Genomic DNA, 21,156 nt, shown 5'->3' on the forward strand with positions numbered 1-21,156 from the left:
GCTTGGTGGCTGCAGTCCCACTACTTGGCAGTGCCTTAGTAGGCAGGGTGAATTGTGCCCCACTGGCATGCTCCCTGACTGGCCCTGAGTGATTCCTCATGCCAGTGATTCCTCATTCACCACTCACTGTGGTGAATCAGGGAGAGAAGGCAGTTCCCTGGCATTTCAGAGCACCCCCTAAGGCAGCCACCAAGGCCTTTCCCTGGTCCAGGGCCCCTTTTGACTAATGCAGAACAATTCCTAAACTGTCTCCTATTGCTGGGGATGACGCACATGGTAAAAAGAAGGACTTTCTGAGCATTAGAAGTACAACAAATTCCAAAAGCTCATGATTATTTTATAACCAAAGTTGCTTCCTGTAATAGTATCTCACATTTGGTGTTGTTGATCTCCACTGATGGATAATTTAGGTACATTAAAAACATAATTCATCAAAGCCAGGGAATATAATGAAAATCTGAGTAAAGAAATAATGAAGAAACAGGTTAAAGCCTGTATAGTGTTTCCTATAGCCAAAGCTAAATCTGTTCTTCCTTTCACAGTACAGACGTTATCAGCCTCCTCCCACATCTTCTCTTTCTAGCTCATAGTACAGTGGCCACTTCACGCACTTGTGTGTGGGTATCCAAGTCTAGCTGCCGTCCTTTGTCAATCTCCAAGTTAAAACGTAAGCCACCAAGTTATCAAACATCCTCAAATGGTCTATGTGTTGTCCCGGGACTTGCTCTCAGTCTCTCTAGTGGAATACTTCACCTGGCATATGTATCTATGCATTAGGTCACCAGTGGAGGATATGAGGCTACAAAGTGAGAACTACAGCTCAGTGGTTGCAGCAGTTGTGTGGTGCTAGGAGAGCAGTCTGCAATCCTGAGCCAAATATATATCCTAACTACTGAACTGAAAATTGGAGCTCCCCTTACTCAGTGGTTTATAAGAGTTTGGATTGCTCAGCTCTGGCAAATGGTGTGACAGAGTAGGTGGGAGCAGACTGAGATGGTGTCTTCATGTCAGACTCGGGTACAAAGTAGGTGCCAAGTAGCTCAGCATCATTAAGATGTGGGTGGTTTTACACATTCCCAACAGCAAAAGTCAGGCTGTACATACTCCCTCAGGAACTCACGTATCAGCTGAATATCCAGATCTCCACTGACATGTTGGGTGGCCAGAGGTATTGCAGCAGTACACGTTTATCACAGATCAACAGGACATAAAACCTGAAAGTGCCAATTGCTCACCAAATCTGAGCTATCACTCCTCCCATGCAAGTGGAGCAGCTTTGCTGAGGCACAAAAGTTAAGAGATCACTGGTACTGGGCTCTCTGCTATGAGCACTGAGCTTCTGCATGGGCTGACTTCATCTCCTTCTCCACCAAGGTTCCACAGCCAAACATCCACACAGGGCAATGTAGGCAAATGTAGCCTGTGCTCCCAAAAAAACCTAACTGACCAAAGTTTTTCCCAACTGAAAGACCTTCTCCAGGGACTCAGGTCAGTGAGTAGCTATGGCTTCCCCCTGCACTCCTCCAATGTGGAGGATTTATCAGCATCATGCCACGTTGTCATTAGCAGTCATTACTCAAACCTTGCTGCAGTCATTTTCATCGGGTATGAGCTAAACTACTTCACACAACTACATACCACAAGGTGTATTAATCAGAATAACTTTGCTGTTTTGTCCTTGCCTATCACAGGCTTGTATCCCAGTACAGGGAAACCCTGACTATTACAGGAAACCAGAAATGCAAATGCCTAAGGACAGATAAATGAATATTTAATTCAAACCAGCATGACGTTGTTTGCAGTTATTTATTTTACTAAAATGGTTACATATGTTGAAACAAAGAAGAGCAATAGTAATAATGTTTGTTTTTCCAATATCATAAATAATTACTAAGTTTTCATTAGCTGTTGGCTCAGCACTGATCATGACTTTTGTTATTTAAAAAAGACACAAACATAATTCATCAGAATTTGTGTTTTCAGAAAACTCTAAAGCAGCAGTAGAAAAAAAAATAAATTAAAGGAAACAGTAACAAGAAATTAGGCCAAGTACTTCTTAAATTTAAAACCCACTTGATGTGTTTTACAGATTATTCTTGTGCTTTGATCATTGGAAAAGAGAACCATTAACAAGTTGTTTATACAATGGCTTGCCTTCTCCAGTTTTACTTCAGAGGAGTCCCCAAAAGTACCCTTTCTACATGACAAATTTTGTTGTTTATACAGACAAAAACACTGAATATTCCTAACAGAAGAGTTTGTCAAAACCATGAATTTATTGTCACAAAATATTTAATACCAGAATAACTTATAATAGTATGAACAAAACTGAAGTATTAACTCTCTGCTATTAGTTATAAACTCACATTATTATGCCAAAATCCAGTAAAGTATTAAAAATTAATGTTATGGAATCTTAGACATATAATGATGCAAGTCAGTAAAACATACTTCAACTGTTCATACAGTCACAACATACATTTCTTGCTTGGCACTTTAAGTCAATGCAAATCAGCAATTTAGAAAACAAAGTAAAAATATATATGTACAAAATATTTTCATATCAAATAATTTTCATTGTACACTAAATAAAACCAACAACGTTATGTTACATCAAGAAGTTTCCTAAGAAGTCACACCAAGGCTGATATTTGCAATGTGTCTTGACTACTTTAGTGCAACTGAAACAGCCTCTATTTGCAAGTTAGTTACATCATTAGCATAGCCCTGCTTCCATTGATGCGGGAGTTCTGCCATTAAACTCAGCAGGAGCAGAACTAAAGTCTTGTCTTGTTCATTGATGGCTCACCAGAAAGAGAAGAAAGGAAAGGGATAAGCAGGAAAAAACCTGACAAGATACCCACAGGAAAAAATCCAAATCCTACCAACAATCAGCTCTTTTCCAGTTTTCCGTAACAGATTCTGTATAAATTGGTTTTGGCTTTGCCACTGTTTATTCAAGCACTGTAAACCTCATTAGACTATTGTTATATGACTTAAGAATAACTTTTACACCTCCAGATAAAATTTAAAAATAAACCCAGTTTTATGATAGTTATTACACTCAATAGCAGTCAATTTTAGAGACATGACATTTAATACATGGTTTAGTATCTTCTTAAAAGCCTCCTGCCTTAAATGCTGAGATTTTTCAATGTTTCAGTTCCTTTTGTGATTCTTGTTTGGACTTTGATTTTTTGTATTATAGGCTTTTCTTACTGAAATGTGAAATGTCAATCAACTGTCCTCATTTATGCAGTACATACAAAATAAAAATGTTTAAACCACATTAAAGTAATAAGTTCCACCATGGAAACATTTCTGAATGGCACTATAGTTTTAGTTTTGTACAAGAAGAAACCAATTTTACTTCTATCAAAACTTCAGTAAGTCACTAGTAAAGCTTTAAAATTATAAAAATTCAACTTGAATTTACAACTAGTCTGACTAAAACCTTCTCAACTAGAAATCTTTAATGAGCAACACAGCATATGTATAAGTTCAAAATAATCTGAACAATTAACTTATTTCCTAAATTTGTGTGTTCTAGAGTATTGCACTTTTCAAAGGAATGATTTTGGTATTTTAATATACTGCATATACAGGTAAGAAACATGCATAACAACCTTATCGTCACTTTGACAAAACATACTGTACAATTTTTATAACACTGTTGATTAAAAAAAAAAAGAGTGAGAATGATGTAACAATTTCATTAAGACTCCTCAATTTGTACAAGTCAAATAAGCACAACTCTCCAGGGCCTTCAGCAGTATTGTGTTTAGCCCTCGGCTGCTTAAGCCCACTTGGAATAATATACAAAGTTTAAGCATTATGGCATTGTCATTTTGAGGCATAACACTGTTGTACTATGCCCACGTTATAGCTTATTTTTTCAAAGCAAGGCACTTACTGTAATAGCAATGCAAACATCTTATGCGCACTTTGATTAACATAAAATAAGTTAATGTTTTGATAAAAACAGGGTTTTTATAATTTACATGCCTTTTATAGAAGCAGTTGAACATTTCATTTAATACAATGAAAACATCTGAGTCAGAAGGACCTTAATTTTTTTAACTGACCATTCTGTAAAAGGGGACCTATTTTCCACATTTTCCTCCTGTCTGTGAATTGGATTTTGCTGAAAACAAATCCTGTGAGGAAAACGTCTGTTTGACATGGAAAAGAAAGAGGATCCATCCCTTAAAACTGCTGAACTAATGGCACTTTAACAGTCTTTACTTCTGATATATGTGATGATTTCTGAATGATGCAGCTGGTAGTTCCCTGCAGTTTATCCTTCCCCTGGGCAAGGTTCGTTAGGGCCATAGCTGCGTTGATCTCCTTCCAGTACGTCTCATCTTTGCTGGGTCCCTTTCTGTTAGCTGCACTAGATTCAAGCAATAATAAATATTTACACACACATCTTACATAGCTACATGGTATCAGGAAAACTGTAATAGCAACAATAGTTTTGGAAAACTGTGAAGTCCCTTACTCACCTTTCACACTTATTTGGTCCATTCTCCAGATTTTCTGAAAACAGGAAAAGAAAAGTCTATTTTATTTTAATAGTTTTAAAAACAAGCCTGTTCAGGGAATAGGCATATTGAAAAATAACACAAGAATTATTCCAAAATTGATACCAGATCTAAAATAAAATCTTTGCTTTGACACACATAAAGGACCAGCTTCATGCAGGCATCTTCCTGGAGAAAGCTACACTGAAAGTGTAGCTGTTCCTGAAGGTCCACCTACATTTTGCAGGGTAATAGAGGAGTTCTTCAAAACATATTTATGTTTTGAATACCAAGGACATAAGGAATTGCAAAACCTAAAAATAAAAATCAGCTTAATTGCCTTTCAGTGAATGCCTTCTAGTATGCACTAAAAATAGGACTCTGACCCATGCGCACATGATGTGTGTGGGTTTCAATGCGCCCCTTGCCCAGGCAGTGCCTCAGTCACAGAGGCAGCTGAGAGAGACACAAGTAACAAGCATACCTGGTTAACAGCCCTCAGAGATGAAATTGCATCACAGGCATAAACTACACTTCCTCGTCAAGAGTCATATTTGTTCATTCACTAAGTCCTCACATCCCAGAGAAGCCAGAAATATTTACCAGGCAGAAATGTATAAGCTTTATTCTGTGGGTTTGCTATCCTGACAAAGAAATACATTACAGAGGAGCAAGAAGCTGATGCCACTGCAATTCCTATGGAACACAAGTCAAACCAAAGAAACAGCAATGCCATGAGTACTAATGACTACAAGACCCAAAAAGCCTCTAAACACAACCTAAATCTCAAAAAGTAATGTACATCTTTGCGAGGCCAGATTCCCAAATAAAGCCAACCTTAGATTTCCATCAGATTATTAATTAAAAGTTGATCTTGTCTTTAAACAGAGCTTCCAGTGGAATAACCCTTGGTAGCCCTTACCTTATGAGCAACCTTGCCACAGCCAGCAGCCCATTGTCTCCTACAGCCAATAATTCAGCACAGCTGTACTGCCCAGTACTTGGAGGTGACTGCTGGAGACCACAGTCCCACTAAAGAACCACAGGGAGACCAGCTGCAATTTCAGAGGTCAGCTGTTTGCCTGTTTGATCTAGCAGGACTCCATCCTTTTGAAAAACAGCTTTATAATTAAATGTTCCCAGGTGACCAAGATTTAAGTGTTGTTCAAAAAGAGCATGGCTTAAATCAGTATCTCTTAAGATCTCTTAGAACAATGCTTGAAAGAAATTCAAGGAGGGGAAGACCAGCCTATGCAGAGAACAAGGAACCAAGGAAAAAAGAAACATTTGATCCAGAAAGAGATACTGGATGACAGAAAAGTCTCCTTCACACTGTACTTGGCTATGAAGAATTCTTCAGCCCTGCTTCATTGGGTTTTTTTAATTAGAGACAATTTTCAAGACGATGTTTAGGACTGAATAGATCAGTAGGTATAGAAATGGAAATGGCAAGTAATAGAGAACATCATTGCCAGAGCAAACCTGGATATAAATACACCTCTCTCAAGCATCTGTCAGTTTCTTTTGCTGTTGGAAAATATTTCATATGAACAAAAAAATTGCTTGTACAAACTTCTGAGGGAAGTAGGTGTGAATGGTGACACACATTCCAATTCCAGCATTTATTTGAAGGCGTATTTGCAAATATTTTTTAATGGTGTTTAGCCAGCTCTCAAAGAAAGGATCTTGCCCATGTTATATAAAAGCAGCAGCAAAACTAAAAAATAAAATCCAGGAGGAAAGAGCTGCCCATTCTTTAACTTTGCTGAAGATTTTTCCTGAATCACACTTAGTTTCTCATTCTGTTTGCATTTTATGGTTTTTTCAAACAAATAATTTATGTCAAAGAAACTCAAAACTGGGTTAAAATAAAACCATCACTGATAATTTGCAAAGCTCTGGCTAATAACTGCTCTCAAGCATGTTAGTACAATGAAGTCTGAAAATCCATAATTTCAAAGAACAGGCCCCCTTTTTCTTGCCAAAATTCCTTTTCTGCTATACCAAACCTCTGACGGCATATACCAGTTTGCACTACCACAGCATCCAAGCAGCTGCCTTGTGTCTGAACAGCCTTTAGCAAAGGAAATAAGTATTACCTGTTTTTTTTCTTTTTTTTCTTTTGGTTGGGGATAACCTCAGTGAGAGAGGCAAAGACCTTTCCTTATGCTCTCCTTGACGTCTTGCCAGTCAAACCAACTTGATGTGACTCAAAGCAAAAGTGGGGCTCACTTCACATGCCACAAAACTGCCATCTAAGTCATATATCTTTGTATCTTTATTTGTCTGGACTCCATTCATAAAGAACAGAGATGTCCTCCAAGAAGTGGATTCAGCCATTCTATTTAACACTTCAGCCCAATGTTCCCGAGTGCTGCTGCAAAGCCAAATCCCTAAGTTTTGTTCTGTGGCCCCTTCCTCACACTTTTGTCCTTTGGACAGCATTATCATCCATGTGGATATGCTGAGAGCTGGATGGGGCTAGGACCATATCTCTCCTTTGGCTATTCAGTATATCAATGATTCATATCTATTTTTATATAGAGACATTAGACACTGCTAGTATAACTACAGCCTTAATGGCTTAGCTCAGCCTGGAAGAAATGCAGGCTGGTCATGTCTGGGTCATCTCTCACCAGAGAAAGAACATAGATGACAAAATGCTATCAAATGTATTAAAAAAACTGCAAAATTGTGAGTCTTACTCAATATTTTGCTTTTTCTTCATCTTTTGTAATCTATCTGCTCTGCCTCTAACTACTAATTAAAGATTTTGGTAATTGAAGCTTTTAATAATTTGAGGCTCCTGCACAAGAATTGCAAAGTATATTTCAATTGTAAAAGCAATATTTTGGCGAGATTGCTCACTGAAAATAATCAAAGAACTGCATTCTCAAAACTGAAAATGTTTATTTGCTTGACCATCACACAACACATCCCAATCTAGGCAATTAGGAAATGGCACTGGAGCTGGGTAACCGCTCTAGAAATGGTGATGAAAGGAATGGAAAAATGATGGAGCATTCTGAATTTCATCAAGTAGCCTCAGCTGAGGACACACCCCAGAGCAAGTGCTGATGGGCACTCCACTCATGACCCTCTCTATACTACATGAGAAGCAGCACTTTACCAACCTTGAGGTACCAAAGTTGCACCAGAGCTGCTCTCTCCAAGCGCTATGGTTACCTTTAATCTCATATGCCTTCAGAGGCAGCACCTCTGGTGTGTTCCTAAGGAGTGTGGCTCTCTCAATAGTCAGATCAAGGCAAACTGTCACACAAATTTAAACCCCTACAGACTGGTCAAACTTAGATCAGTGTGTCAAGTGAGTCCTGGGAAAGCCAGCACTGATGAATTATTGTATTCCACACCATTCCCAAGACTCATTTGATAGGTTAAAAATTATGTTTACCCTCCTACACACAGACATAAATACTTTTTAACAGCATACAACTGGCCAGCACAAACAGTTTTCCTAAACAAACAACAGTAGTGCTCAATAGCATATTTAGTATTTGAAACCAGAAGAAGCTGCTGCTGAAGGTGTTTTGTAGCATCTCAGAAAGGATTATGCTTCTTGTCAAAGCATGGTGGTAGGCTTTCAACATATATTGAGATTCTATAATAAATCTATTTAATATTAAACATCAGAAATACCTTTTTGCTACAGGTTTGGAAATCACTTAAAACAGTGGTCATTTGCTCTGTAGCCAGAAAGTTTTAAACACTATGAAAATAGAAACTTAATAATTTAAAATTAGGGGTTGTCATTTATACCTCACTTTCTGGTGCTTCATTCTGCTTTCAGTTGTAAGCATCCAGAGAATCACTTTTGCCTGGCCAAGAATGTCTCATTCTGTTCTCAACATCCACCCAAAGAAACCAGCAAGGCAGGATATTTGTTCCCTCTTGTTTATAATAGGAAGTCACTATAAATCACCTACCAATGGAATTCTGTATACCTTTCCATTAGTATGAGTTTTCAGTATACAGTTTACTGTAGGGCACAGTGCCAAGAGTGTAGACACCAGACAATACCAGCTTTGTGATACAGCATGGTATTTTTCAGGACTCACATCATTATTAATAATATACATGGCATCTTTTTTTTCACCATGAAATTTCTTCATAAATATTAACTTGCTGATCCTGACAACTCTCTTGCAAAGTAGCCTGCTGTCCCATTATACCAGAGATGTAAATGAGACTCAGAAGTCCAAAGTCAAAATAATGCCTAGGCAATATTTTTACTATTTCAAAAGAATTTAAGAACAGAATTTTCCAGGATTTCTCTTATATTTAAAATATTTTCCTTTTTTCTTCTGCAATCAGAAAGGACTAGCCAAAGAAAATGAAGCTCAGCGTTCTTGCAGGCAAACCAACCTTAAACTGCACAATAGCATCACATACCTCCAATTTACTATACACAAAGCCTCTCTGGTGACACGGAGCTTGCAGCACATTCAAATATTTCAGAACAACTCAGACCTTTACTGTTGGCTGCATCCAGACTAATAATTTTTTTATATATTTGGATGACTTCAGGGTGTGCTAAATAATGGTAATTACCGTTACATTTTATCATTTGGATTTGAGACTTCTAAACTAAGCACTGCATGTGTGCAGTGATGAAATACACCCTATGGCCCTGCTGGGAACAGCGAAGGCAAGACTGACCGCTTACGTAGCACCAAGCAGCCTCACACTGCTCCCCCACTCACTGCGGTATCCGGCTCGAGCTGAGCCACAACAACTGGCTTAAACCCTGCTTTGTGTTATCAGGTAACACTGACAAAGCAAAGATGGCTTGAAACCAACAGGGGAAAGAATGTGTGAATGAGGGAATGAGACAGAGAGGGAAGGGTACAGAACATTATGTAGTGGGGAAAAAATGGACGTAGAAGTCAAGGCACAGTAGGTCAGGCTCACATGACCGTCGTATTTTTTGAAGCTACTTAAACATGTACAGATTCCTGATGAATTACACATCTTCTATTCTAGCTTAAAATAGAGGGGGGAAAAAAAGAACTGCTGGCCTCAAATGGTGAACACTATAAAACATTTGTTGGTTCAATAAAAGGTCCTGTATAACTTATCTTCATTTTAAAATTGGCAGCATTATTTAGTTGTTTCTCTCACTGCCTCTCCTGAACTTTCTTTTGTTGGTTTTGGAGACTCTGGCTTAACATGTGTTGACCAGCATTTTCAAAATAAGCAAGAAGAGGAAAAAGAAGGAGAAACAGGAAATAAACTGAGGCAGTTGAAAGAAAAATGAACATTACATGTGTGAGTAAATGAGTGGGGAGATGAAGTATTTCTGTAGGTCACATACTTACACACACCTTGACTCCAGTATTTTCGAAACCACAATTTCAGGGTGCATAAGACTTTCAGATCTCTGTTTCCCCAAGAACAAAGGTTAATTTGAGTTAATACTCCTGTGTTCTTCTGCATTGACACAGTTCCTTTGCCCCTGAAGGATCCCAAAGTAAACCGTAAACCACACAACACCGCTAGTATTCACCCACATCTGGGGAGGGAACGTGGCTTAGCCCAGGCTGCTCAGTAATGCAAGAAGGGGAAATTGTAGCCCAAAGCAGCAGGCCAGGGCTCTTACAAAAAATATCATTTAATCTTGGTGCAAAAGCATCTTTCGAAAAACAAGCAAACCTCAGCTTCTCTAGCTTGAACTGGAGGAAGAAGGATCTGGCCATCCCATATTTACACTTGCAGTGTCCCATTTTGAGCCTAATGTAAACAGACAAATGAGCTTGTAAACATGGGTAACTGCTCAGCCAGCGACCCACACTACCACAGGTTTTCCACACACAGACAGGACTCATCCCACCCAGCACTGAAACTCCTAAAACCCTTTTCCTTTTGCCCCATCCTCCCAGTTTCCTCAGGGACAGTAGACCTATTAAGGATGAATTATGAAGAAGTGCAGACAGGAAAGCTCATGCTGGAAGAGACTCCAAACCGCAGAGTCTCCTACAGAAATATTCCCCAAACACGCCTCGGAGCTGATCTCCTGCAGACCCCAGGCCACCTCTACATGGGATCCCTTCAATGTTGTCCCTTGTGAGTCCACTCCTGCCCCAGAGCAGGTCCTGGGCTGGGAAGGAATGTGTGAAACCATCTGATTGGGGCTGGCAGCGCTCATGCAGCAGAACCTTTTGGTGGAGGAATGGAAGTCCCTGTTGGAGTTTCAGATGACCTGTGGCTGCAGACACAGCATGGCAGTGTGACCTGGGAGAGTGCAGGATACCAATCACAGCTGGTCCGATCTCAGGGGTGTACTGGATTTCTACTGACAAAGATTTATTGCCGTGTCCTTTAGTTGCATGGGAGGAGGAAGGCTGTCAGAAACTTGCAGGAATGAGCTCTGGGCCCAGGCTCTAGAGAAAGCTCCTTTTCAGCAAAGCTTTATTTTATTGCTGCTCTCTTTCTTCCAGGAGGAGGTTACAGAGCAGCTTGTAATGAACTCACCCCCACAATCCTGTTACCTCACTCCTTTGGCTTCACAGGGACACCAAGTATAACAACTCACCTGTCATCAGCTGTTATGTCCTTTCAGATGAACAAACTGCATAATGACAATTTATGTTCACAGTGACCACTAGAGTGAATATTTTTCCCTGTTCACCCAGTGGGTTTTTTCCCAGGAACAGCTATAGCCCTGGTCTGACATCTTCTATTAAGATCCATACAGTGGATCTTGCCAATGTTAGAAACATCCCTTTTCCATCATGCCCTAGACCAAACTTTTTCTGTGAAAATACTTCATTGCAATTTGTTTCTTGCATCAAACTTCACATATAAGCTTTAACTGTGAAGGACTGCTGACACTCAAGTTTATTGCTGAATATCTGAGCATCCAAAGACTTTTTTACGTTGTGCAGCCTGGAGCCTGCTGCAGTGGGAGCAGGCATCTAATTACATTTTAATACATGTGATTTTTATAAAATGAGTGTACATGCCCACAGAGACTGCGATAAGTGCATTTTATAAATCATAAAAGAGAACTGAGTTTGCAAGTCTATATTAATATTTGCATTAATAAGTGCACTGAAAGCCCCAAGTAATAGTAGGCTTGGTGCAAATGGTCTTAGAATCTTGAACTATGCACATGAATGTAAGAATTTATGAGTTAGCAAAATAGATAAAAAACTGGTGTAAATCACTTAATTGTTCAGGCTGTCACAGCTGACTCTAAATTTCCACTGACCAGTGACAATGTGTTCTCCTTGGTGAGATTCAGGGCACTGTGTGAGTCTTGTTTTCTTAGCCAGACCTTAGCAGAGCCTATAATGGGAGCGGGGGCTGTGAGTGTTGAGGTGAGCTGTTAACAAACTGATGGTTACAGGGTTTTATTTTCTTTACAAGTTTGCTGCAAAGATGACCAAAATAAATTTTTTTCTCATTGAGTTGGCATGCTCCTCATTGAGTCGTGCAATATTGTCAGATTCCTTGGTGATAGTCTCCCACGTACATTTCACAGTGCATAAAGGAACATCTGACCTAAGCTTCTTTTATATGTGTATGTGTGTGTGTGTGTGTGTGTGTGTGTGTGTGTGTGTGTGTGTGTTATTTGGGAAGGGATTTACAACACGTGCTGTGCTGACTCATCAGATCAAGTGGTTTGCCCTTCTGTTGCAAACCATTAGGGCTTAACATTGAAAACCACATTAGGCAGCAGGTAAGGGGGAGGGTGAAATAAAGAAAAGAGGAAAAAGGAGAAGAGGAAGAGAAAAATGAAATAAAGGAAAGACAATGGGAGATGTTACAAAAAAAGAAAATGACAAAATGGCAAATGAAGATTCACCAGGAAAAATAAAAGTAATGAATATAAAGGGAGAAAACATACCACTATGTCAACTTTCTTTATTTTTAATACAAAAATATCCTGCTCCCACACAGGAAAGCTGCTGTGCATATGCAGGCATGCACATTCAGTCTTTCACTCTGGATCTAAAGATTTTAATTGGGAGCTCTTAAAGACTAAAATAAGGCTTTAAAAATAAAAAGCTAAAGTCAAATGCAGCCAGGGTAAGCACTATTACACTCCAGCATGATTGTTTTTCATTAAAAAAGCAGGGTGAAAGGGAGGGTTTCAAAGACATATTTCAACCCTAGGCTGACACGACAGCAGTAAAATCTGATTTTGCTATGCTAGTTGGCTGTGGGTTTGGGAGCAGACCCTATATATGTGGTGTAATGATATGAATGCATGCACACAGGATATTTTTAGAAGCTTCTTGCAGAATTTAGAGAAACGTGCCACCCATTCCTGCAGCCCTGCTTGCAGGAGCCAGCTCCTCTCCTGCTCCTGGGAGCCAGGCATATGCTGTACAGAGACAAATGCTGTACAGAGACAAATTACAAGGTGCTGTATTTTCAGGCAAGTGGAGCAACTTCTCAGTGAATGTCAGAACTGACTTCCATGGCATGTTTAGCCAGAAGCATGGAGTAAAGAATGGGTAAGTCTATCTGAGAGACAAAATTCAGTTTCTTTTACTCGCCTGTAAGATAAAGAACTGACAAATATGGTCTCGTTAAACACAGCTTCTTCCACTCACTGCATGGGGTACTGAAATGTGCACAATACTTACCACAGAATCATAGAATATCCTGAGCCAGACCCACAAGGATCATTGAAGTCCAGCTCCTGGCCCTGCACAGGACCCCAAGAATTACACCATGAGCCTGAGAGCATTGTCCAAATGCTTCTGGAAATTCAGCAGGCTTGGTGCTGTGACTGCTTCCCTGGAGAGCCTGCTCCAGTGCCCAACAACCATCTGGGTGAAGAACCTTTTCCTAATATCTACATAAACTACTGCTGACACGTGCAAATACCAAACCCCAGACACCTAAGTAGTGTCCCAAACTTACTGTGCTGTGAGATCATAAGCATACAAATTCAAGGAGCTTGTAAGAAAAGTGCATCAGCAGGGCTCCAGCAATCAAACAGCTATAAAAACGACTGTAAGCTGCAAAAGAGCCTCATGGTAACCCAGACAACTGTTGCACAATAGATCCCGCAAATCCAGGGATTACATGTGAAATTTAAGATTGTTTATATCTCCAAGGAGATACAGATATTTTCAAATATATACCTACCTGTATCTGCTTCTCCATTATGTTTGCATAAAAATGGGAATGGCTAAGGATTCTGCCTTCACACTAAGTATACTATGAGATACAGCAGTACAATCACACATGGCATTTTCTGTGGTCACCACTTCCTGAAGGCACATGGTGGAGCTGCGCCAGGGCTGAACCTGCAGCACCTGGTGACACCTTTCCCTGCACAACCTTGGTGCCATGACATAGCAGCTCCAAGGCCGTTGCAGTAAGAGAACACAAGAAGAGAGAAGACAGTCAGGTGGACTTAGCACATTAAGTACATCATCTTAGGGACTGACAGTCTCTCTGTTTGTTCTACAGGTTTCTCTGGAGCTCAATAAGTCGTTCTAACTGACCTTTTCACAGGTGCTACAGTACATTCCCTGGTCTCTAGATTCTGACTTGAGAGCCTGGGCTTCAAACTTCAGCATGCCTGAGCACTCACAGGTGCAAGTGAGGTTAACAAGAGTGTTGCTTTGCATGCATAAAAAGCCATGAAATCATGAGCATCCTCAAGGTCATACGCAGCTAAAATTACTTTAAATTGTAATTGTTTGATGCCTTACTTATCCACTTGTGAAATCCAACAGATATCTTATGAAAACACCTTTATTAAACTTAGAAAAGGGCCAGATAGAATGTATCAAGAGGCACTGAGCAGCACATCATGAAATCATCCTGTCCTCAGAGGGGCTCAGCTGCATTCATGCTATGGCTTTGGTGAACCAGCAGTGAGCAGCCAATGAGGATATAAGATAGGTTTTGAGGCATCTTTCAAACAAGGCCAGGTTACATATGTCAGAAAAGTATCTCTTTCCTCATCAAGCTCAAAACGTGATGGGAACCCTTTTATCCAGCATCCTGAGGAAAAACAGCAACATACACAGAAAGCTGTACACACCTCCCTGACCATATACAGAATAATCAGCAGAAAGAAAGTGCTGAGTGAGCTGCAGGAGAAGGAGCTGCCTGTGGATTATTCTCATCTCCAGTTGCACAAAAGTGATTTTAGTGTTTGACAGCATTATTTTTGAGTCAGCTCTTCCGTTTTGTTTCCTCTGCTTTCCCTTGTGAAGCTATTGCAGTCTTCATGTTCCTGCTCACCACAACTTGCACTGTTATTATTTCCATTACAGGATTTCTTCCCAAACCTAAATATTCCCAGGCACCTTTTAAACAGGCCCTCAGAGATTCTAGTAAATTGGGAGGCCTATCAGAAGGGCTGTGTTTTCAGCTTTCCTATTCACTGAGTGAGTGAGAGGCAGTGCACTAAAAGGCAGAAGGCTCTTGGAGCAGATCATCATGCCCAGAGTTATTCAGGAAGATGTGCCTATTTGCCAAGTGCTTTTGGAGAAGCAGAAACACCTCCTTCTATACTCTAAACATCATCTTGTGTTTAAAATGGTCTGAGCCCTAATGCAGTGCAATTCCAGTAACTCTGCAGAAGAATCATACTAAGAAGAGCTCAAAGCCTCTTTGGGCTATCACGGAGATTGGTGCAGTGGAATAAATCAGCCACACTGGCCTTGAATTCTCAAGGAACAGCTAAACTTTAACACTGTAGATGCTGGCTAATTGAAAGTTGCAAGCGCCCTTCACAGCCGAGCCTTTGCCTAAGACAGATGAGGCTCCTGCACTCTGAAGGAGCACATGTGGGAGGTCCTGAAACAGTAGTAGGCCGGTACTTAACATTGCAGAGGCCTCGGATGTGAACAGCTTTGTGGAAGAAGATGAAACTGCTTCTCTGGCAAAACGTATGAAACTGTCTGTGATAACAGGAATGAGAACGAGGATGACTGAACAAATGTTTGCACTGAATGCCTTGTCAGGACAGGGGAATTGCTACTGATATGATCTTTACTTTCGATGTTACTGCTTCTGACAGTCTTACAGACCTTGCAGATGTTTATTGGCCGCTAAATCATTCTTCAAGAATGTTGGCTCTGTTCCCAAGCCTGAAGAGCTTGAACGTGAAGGGGGTTGTTATTCAACACACACTGCTGCTTTTGGAGACAGTGATTTTCAAGAAACCAGCAGGGAAGCATTGTCAGCTGATAACGAGACAGGGAGAGGGTCAGATTTCCCTGCAGCCCGGGCCTCAGCCGCTAACGCAGGCTGAGTAAATGAGCAGCACGTAGCAGGGCACGGAGCATCCACGTGGCAGAGAGCACCGGCGCAGCCGTGACAGACAGCAACGCTGCTCCACGACAAAGGACCTGTATTGCAGCAAAGACTGCTGCCCAGAGACAGGGCTTACACCTCATCCCGACCTTGAGATGCCGCCTGCTCTTCTGGGTATAGCAAACTGCAAGACTTTTAGAGCCTGTGTAAAGCTCGCTCCGTGGTGCTGCAGAGAGCAGTTCTGCTCTGCTCGGCTCCTCCAGCTGCAGGACACGCTGCTCATATAACAACGAGGCTCATTCAGAGCCCTTGCCATTCATCTCGGGAACAGCAGCTCGCAAAGACGCAGTTGCTGAGCTCTGGAGGACCCCAGGCCACAGTATTTCAAGGCAAACAGATTTGCCTTCAAACAGAGAGTTTTTGAACTACGGGCAATATGCTCAGGCTGTTTCTTTGAGTGAAGAAGACGACTTTCTGAGATCATTGCAAACAGCGTTCACCTGAAAAAGCTACACTAGCCACTGGAAGCTGTACCTAAATAGACACTGGACTAAAATAGTATTAATAATAATTGTAGTAGTAATAGTACATATCTTTTAAATAATAAGTGATAAAAAGTAATCAATTCCTTTCATACTATAAAATTATTTTGTAATAAAATTTTGTAATACGATTATGAGTTATTGATGCACAGTGTATTATTACAACAGGAAAAAGACACTGTCCATAGGTATTGAACATATTTCTCCCCAAAAGGCACCAACACATTGACCAGTGAATGTGATCTAAAAGCAGTTAAAGCCAATAGCCTCCTCTAAAACCTAACTGAATTACTGGCTGTCAGTTTCCAAGATGAAAGACAATGTTATCTCAAGTAGCCCTTGTAACATTTTCCCTCAAAATAGGGCGAATACTGTTTAAAAATATCAGGTTGGCGCAGACATAAGGTGCTTAAAAAATATGTAAGATAGTTGCAGGAGGTGCTAATGTCATATTTACTATGTTTTACATTAGCTCATACGTGTTTTCCTGGAAGCCAGAAGACTTCTGCCAGGGAATTCTCTCCTGCAACAGTTTGCCATATCAGACTTAAAACACACACACATATTTATGGTAAAACTATATGGTATTTATGGCTAAATCAACAGATATACTTCAAAAAATATAAATTTTGATTAATTTGGAAGCTCTATAAAGCAAAACAAGCTCAGAAGTTTTATTAGCATTATAAATAATTGGTCTTTCCTCATGTAATAAATAAATAAATAAATAAATAATAATAAATAAATAAATAAAATATCAAAAACTCTTCACCCAACAAGGTTTGCAATGGGAAACTGAGATATAGATATGTGAATAAAAAAATAGAAAATACCAGCATTCATAGAACACAATTCCTTATACAGATGCAGTTGGAAATCACTGTGAACTTTTTGTTCAAGGAGCAATTAAATTAACTTTATCTCAGAGTAATTCACACTTATGGAATTTTTTATGTGTCTTCCCTGACCTACTTAGATGTTTTACTAAGGGTAAGCAGCATGTATGGCAATCATGTATTTGTACAGATAGCCTTGCATTCTCACCTGCCTTTTAAGAATTAAGATCCTGAATCTCCACTTCTATAAAGAAAATCAACGAGACATGAAGCCATGGCTCCAGACATAAAGAACATTTCTATTTTTTAGGAAATAACTATGGTGAAAGAAAGTGAGATCCTTTGATCCCTCCAACAGTTCAACTCTAGGCTTTGAGCTTGTGGACAGAGGACAAGAGGAGGACTCTCAGCAGACATGCAAGCCAGGCAGCTACAGCACAAACTCTTTAAGCTCTATAAACTGTTTCATGTTTTTAAATTAACTTGCTGGTATTATTAGTAGTACTTCTGTTTCCACTTTTATAACAAGAAAAGCTTTTTCTTTAATTTTGCAAGAACTTTTTATTTTTGCTCGTGAGCCAAAGCTTTCCCATAGAACAATTGCCTATACATCACAGTCTGTGAAGTTTATGGAGCTCTGCAAAGGGCCTGCAAAGCAGACAGAGCAAATCCTATGTGTGGACAGTGCCTGAATTCCTGCCCACTGTCCTTCTCCAACAAAGGGCAAACAGACCTTGCACCACCAGCAAATGCTGTATTTGATAGTACGGATTCATCAGGGTGCACAAAATCCTGCCTAGCTGGGTGGCACCAACATGTCTCTTCAGACAAACCAGAAAGGTGTTGGCAAAACCAGCCCCTCTGAGCAGCACTGGGTGTGGCTCACCCAGCTCATAGGCAGGTCTTGGCTAGTGCTGGCTGACACCATCAACCAAAAACTGTGACTCCAGGTTCAGCAAATCTTTAAAAAAATTCTCTCTGGATAGCACATCCTAGGCAACTACTGTCTCAGGTAGGAGCATCCTGAGAGCTGCTCAAAGCAACCTGAAGGCTGCTGACCACCCCCAGTCCCATTTGCAGCAACACTCACCCTTCCTCTCACACCTCCAACACAACTGGCTGCCTCAGGCTGCCATAACACAAGGAGAGTTCTGTCTGGATGGTCCTAAGCTTTGCAATTTGTACTTGCCTTGCACCCTTCAAACACCCAGAGGCCCAGTTTGGGGGCTTAGATGATACCTGCCCCATTCCTTTATTTTTGTTTTTATAAGACTCATTAGCCTTTGTGAAGAAGCAGAGATTCCAGAATACAAACCAGGACACTGACACTGTGAGTATCCATACCCTTAGACCCCAAAGAGGAGCTGCCCAGAAGAAACAACAAAGTATCTAAAAACCTAGCACCAAGGACTTTTCCGTGTTACTTTGGTTACCATTAAGATGCCACATTGCTCACATAGACCTGGGAGCAACACCCTCTGCTTTATTTGTGAAATCTGCATTTCAGTAAAGAGAACAAAATACAGGAATGTTCTACCATATCCAGCGAATGCAATTCTCAATCAAAATTGCTTCTCAATTGTGTTGTCTTCTTTAGCATCATATCTGTCTTTTTTCACTTCCTCCATCCATTTCCAACTGGATCCTCATGTTTCTTTCTCTGCCATGATAGGGGAAGAGAAAACTGAAGCAAGAAGAGTTCTTTCAAAAAACATCCAAGACAACCTGTTGGGATGGCACTTGACTTGCAAAGCCAAAGTCACACTGCAGCAACCCATCAAATTCAAGGTGCTGTGCATGTTTAGCTGCTGGCATTAAACCCTTGCTCTGTAGGAACTGGGTAGAAATTGATAATTGCTGCCTGCTAGAGGCAGATTGGGAAGTATGACTTGTGAATATGAAGCACAAAGACATTGTGAAAATTTCCCCTGGCCACAACTCTGTGCACATGTCCTACTCCCAAGTTTGGTATGTAAGCTGGTTTCTATACAGCACTTAAAATGGAAAAAAAAATCCCTTTGAAAGAAGTGCCTTGAAACACAGATATTGGCAATGGATGACACTCGCTGTAATTACTTAAAGACAAATTTTTGATCAGGACTCCTATTTGAATTCTCTCCAAAGCCTCTCTGAACTGCAAATGCTGTGACCTTTAAAATCAAGGGAGCAAAATGTTCTCTGTTCTAATGACTGGTACTGTAAAAGCAGAAAATCCACATGTCAAAACAAAGATTTAAATTGTACTTTTCAGCAATAAAATCAGACTTGGTTTTTTTGGGGTATCAGAGAAAAACAAGGTCTGTACAAAAAGTTTAGAAGGATACCAAGCTTTAGAAAAATGGGAAAAATTTATAAATAGGAGTCCTATGTTTTCAAGGATGATGAAAACTGTATTTAAATATGTAATGGCATAAAATCTACTGCCTGAATTCTACATTTACTTGCACAGAACATTAAAAAAAGGCATTTATGTTTCAAGCAAAAAATAGAAAATTTTCTCAGATTTTTTGATGAAGTTTCAGATGAGTTTAAAGCTCTAAACTGTTGTTCTTGCTCTCATAGATACATGTGAGAAACACTTCTGTACAAAACATCCCTACTTTCCAAGCAGCAGAAAGGATGCCCTCCTTTGGACAAATACACACTTTTAATTTATTTGGACAAAAATATTAAAATTAAACAGAACAAATTTTCAGTCAACACTTGTTAATTTGAAACACTAAAAATTCTCCCATATTGAAAGCAGATTGCTCTGAAAAAACATTCATTTTCAAGGTCGTAACAGTGCTGGCAGAACTCAAAAAATTGTAGTCCAACTTGCTTGTGTTCAGCTGTGTTTACTTAGTCTCAATTTGACAAAAGTCTGCCTCTGATTATACATAGCAGTCATCTGCCCACAGATAAATAGATATTACACAAACGCTTGGAGGGAATGACATTTGGCTACCATTATTTTTGGAATAATTTACCCTGTATCCTGAACTTAAAACACCAAAATGATTCATAATGGTTTCTGGACTTAAGTATTTCCATTTAATAAATAAATTTACCTCTGTGACCTTTGTGGACTTTATATTGTACATGTAGTTGGATAATTAAAAAAAAAAAGAAAAGAAAAAAAAAGAAAAAAAAAAGAAAAAAAGGCAATTTATTGTTAAATATTCTGTGTTCTTGGGAAAGGTGGATTTACCCAGAATTCAGACCCAAGTCAGTGGCAAACCTGGTGTGCTCGCTGCCCCAGCTCAGAGCCAGCAGGTGCAGTGTGAAGGGCCCAGGGTGCTGCTGGAGAGGGGGCTCTAACTCAGCTCAACAAGACATCCCACCCCATCAGCACCTGCAAGCACAGGGGCCTTGCTCAGCTCTCTGCAGAACATGCACCTGCACTGGAAGCCCGCACGAGCAGAAACCATAACAGCACTGCCTGAGATAGAAATGTGTTTTCTATTTCAAATACTCCCACCTCAAATGTAAACTTAATAGTTCTCTGCCTATTATTTGTAGGAGGGAAAATTAATACATATTGGATGCCAAAGTGAAATTTTGTGTTATCTGAGGGAAATAGCTGTTTTGTGACATCTATGGAATATCTTATATTTTAAAGGAGACCTGCAGTATTTCTCTGACGTGGATAGAAATTTTGTCTAGTTAAAATATTACTTGGTCTAGGGTATTTTGTGTTATAAATTATCCATGAATAAGGGAAAAATCTTATGAATAAATTATAGTCCCTACTATCATTCCTTCCCTAATGCCTCTTCCTAATTCTCTCCCCTTCAAGTAATGCCCGGTCAGTTCCCCAACCTCAACTACCCCAAACCATATTTCCACATCACACACTAGAAGTATTGAGGGCAACTCAAAGTCCATGAGGTATACTGTTACTGCTGCACACAATTAAAGTGGAAAATGGTTCCAGAGTGTGGTGATAGATGGAAGAATAAAGCCTAGACCCAACAGAGTCAGATTAGTTTCTGTAAAGTTAGCATGCTTTCAAAAATGACGCTTCAA

At 40.0% G+C, this 21,156-nt stretch overlaps 1 protein-coding gene across 5 annotated transcripts in view; it reads right to left on the reverse strand.

Moving 5' to 3' along the window:
* Nucleotides 1-1,791: 1,791 nt before the first annotated feature.
* MKX (mohawk homeobox) overlaps nucleotides 1,792-21,156 on the reverse strand; it is a 49,126-nt gene continuing 29,761 nt past the window's right edge. For 2 of the 5 annotated variants that reach the window (XM_068172290.1, XM_068172257.1), the window contains 2 exons: nucleotides 4,506-4,539; nucleotides 1,792-4,393 (listed from right to left, as the gene is read on the reverse strand). In XM_068172290.1, coding sequence (XP_068028391.1) covers nucleotides 4,207-4,393; nucleotides 4,506-4,539 — 221 coding nt within the window. In that variant the 3' untranslated portion in view covers nucleotides 1,792-4,206. Of the gene's footprint in view, nucleotides 4,394-4,505; nucleotides 4,562-21,156 lie in introns of all 5 variants that reach the window. The other 3 variants (XM_068172264.1, XM_068172272.1, XM_068172282.1) reach the window with 3 other exon arrangements.

This window comes from Anomalospiza imberbis, chromosome 1 (genome assembly GCF_031753505.1).
Source record: "Anomalospiza imberbis isolate Cuckoo-Finch-1a 21T00152 chromosome 1, ASM3175350v1, whole genome shotgun sequence".
Classification (NCBI taxonomy): Eukaryota; Metazoa; Chordata; class Aves; order Passeriformes; family Viduidae; genus Anomalospiza; species Anomalospiza imberbis.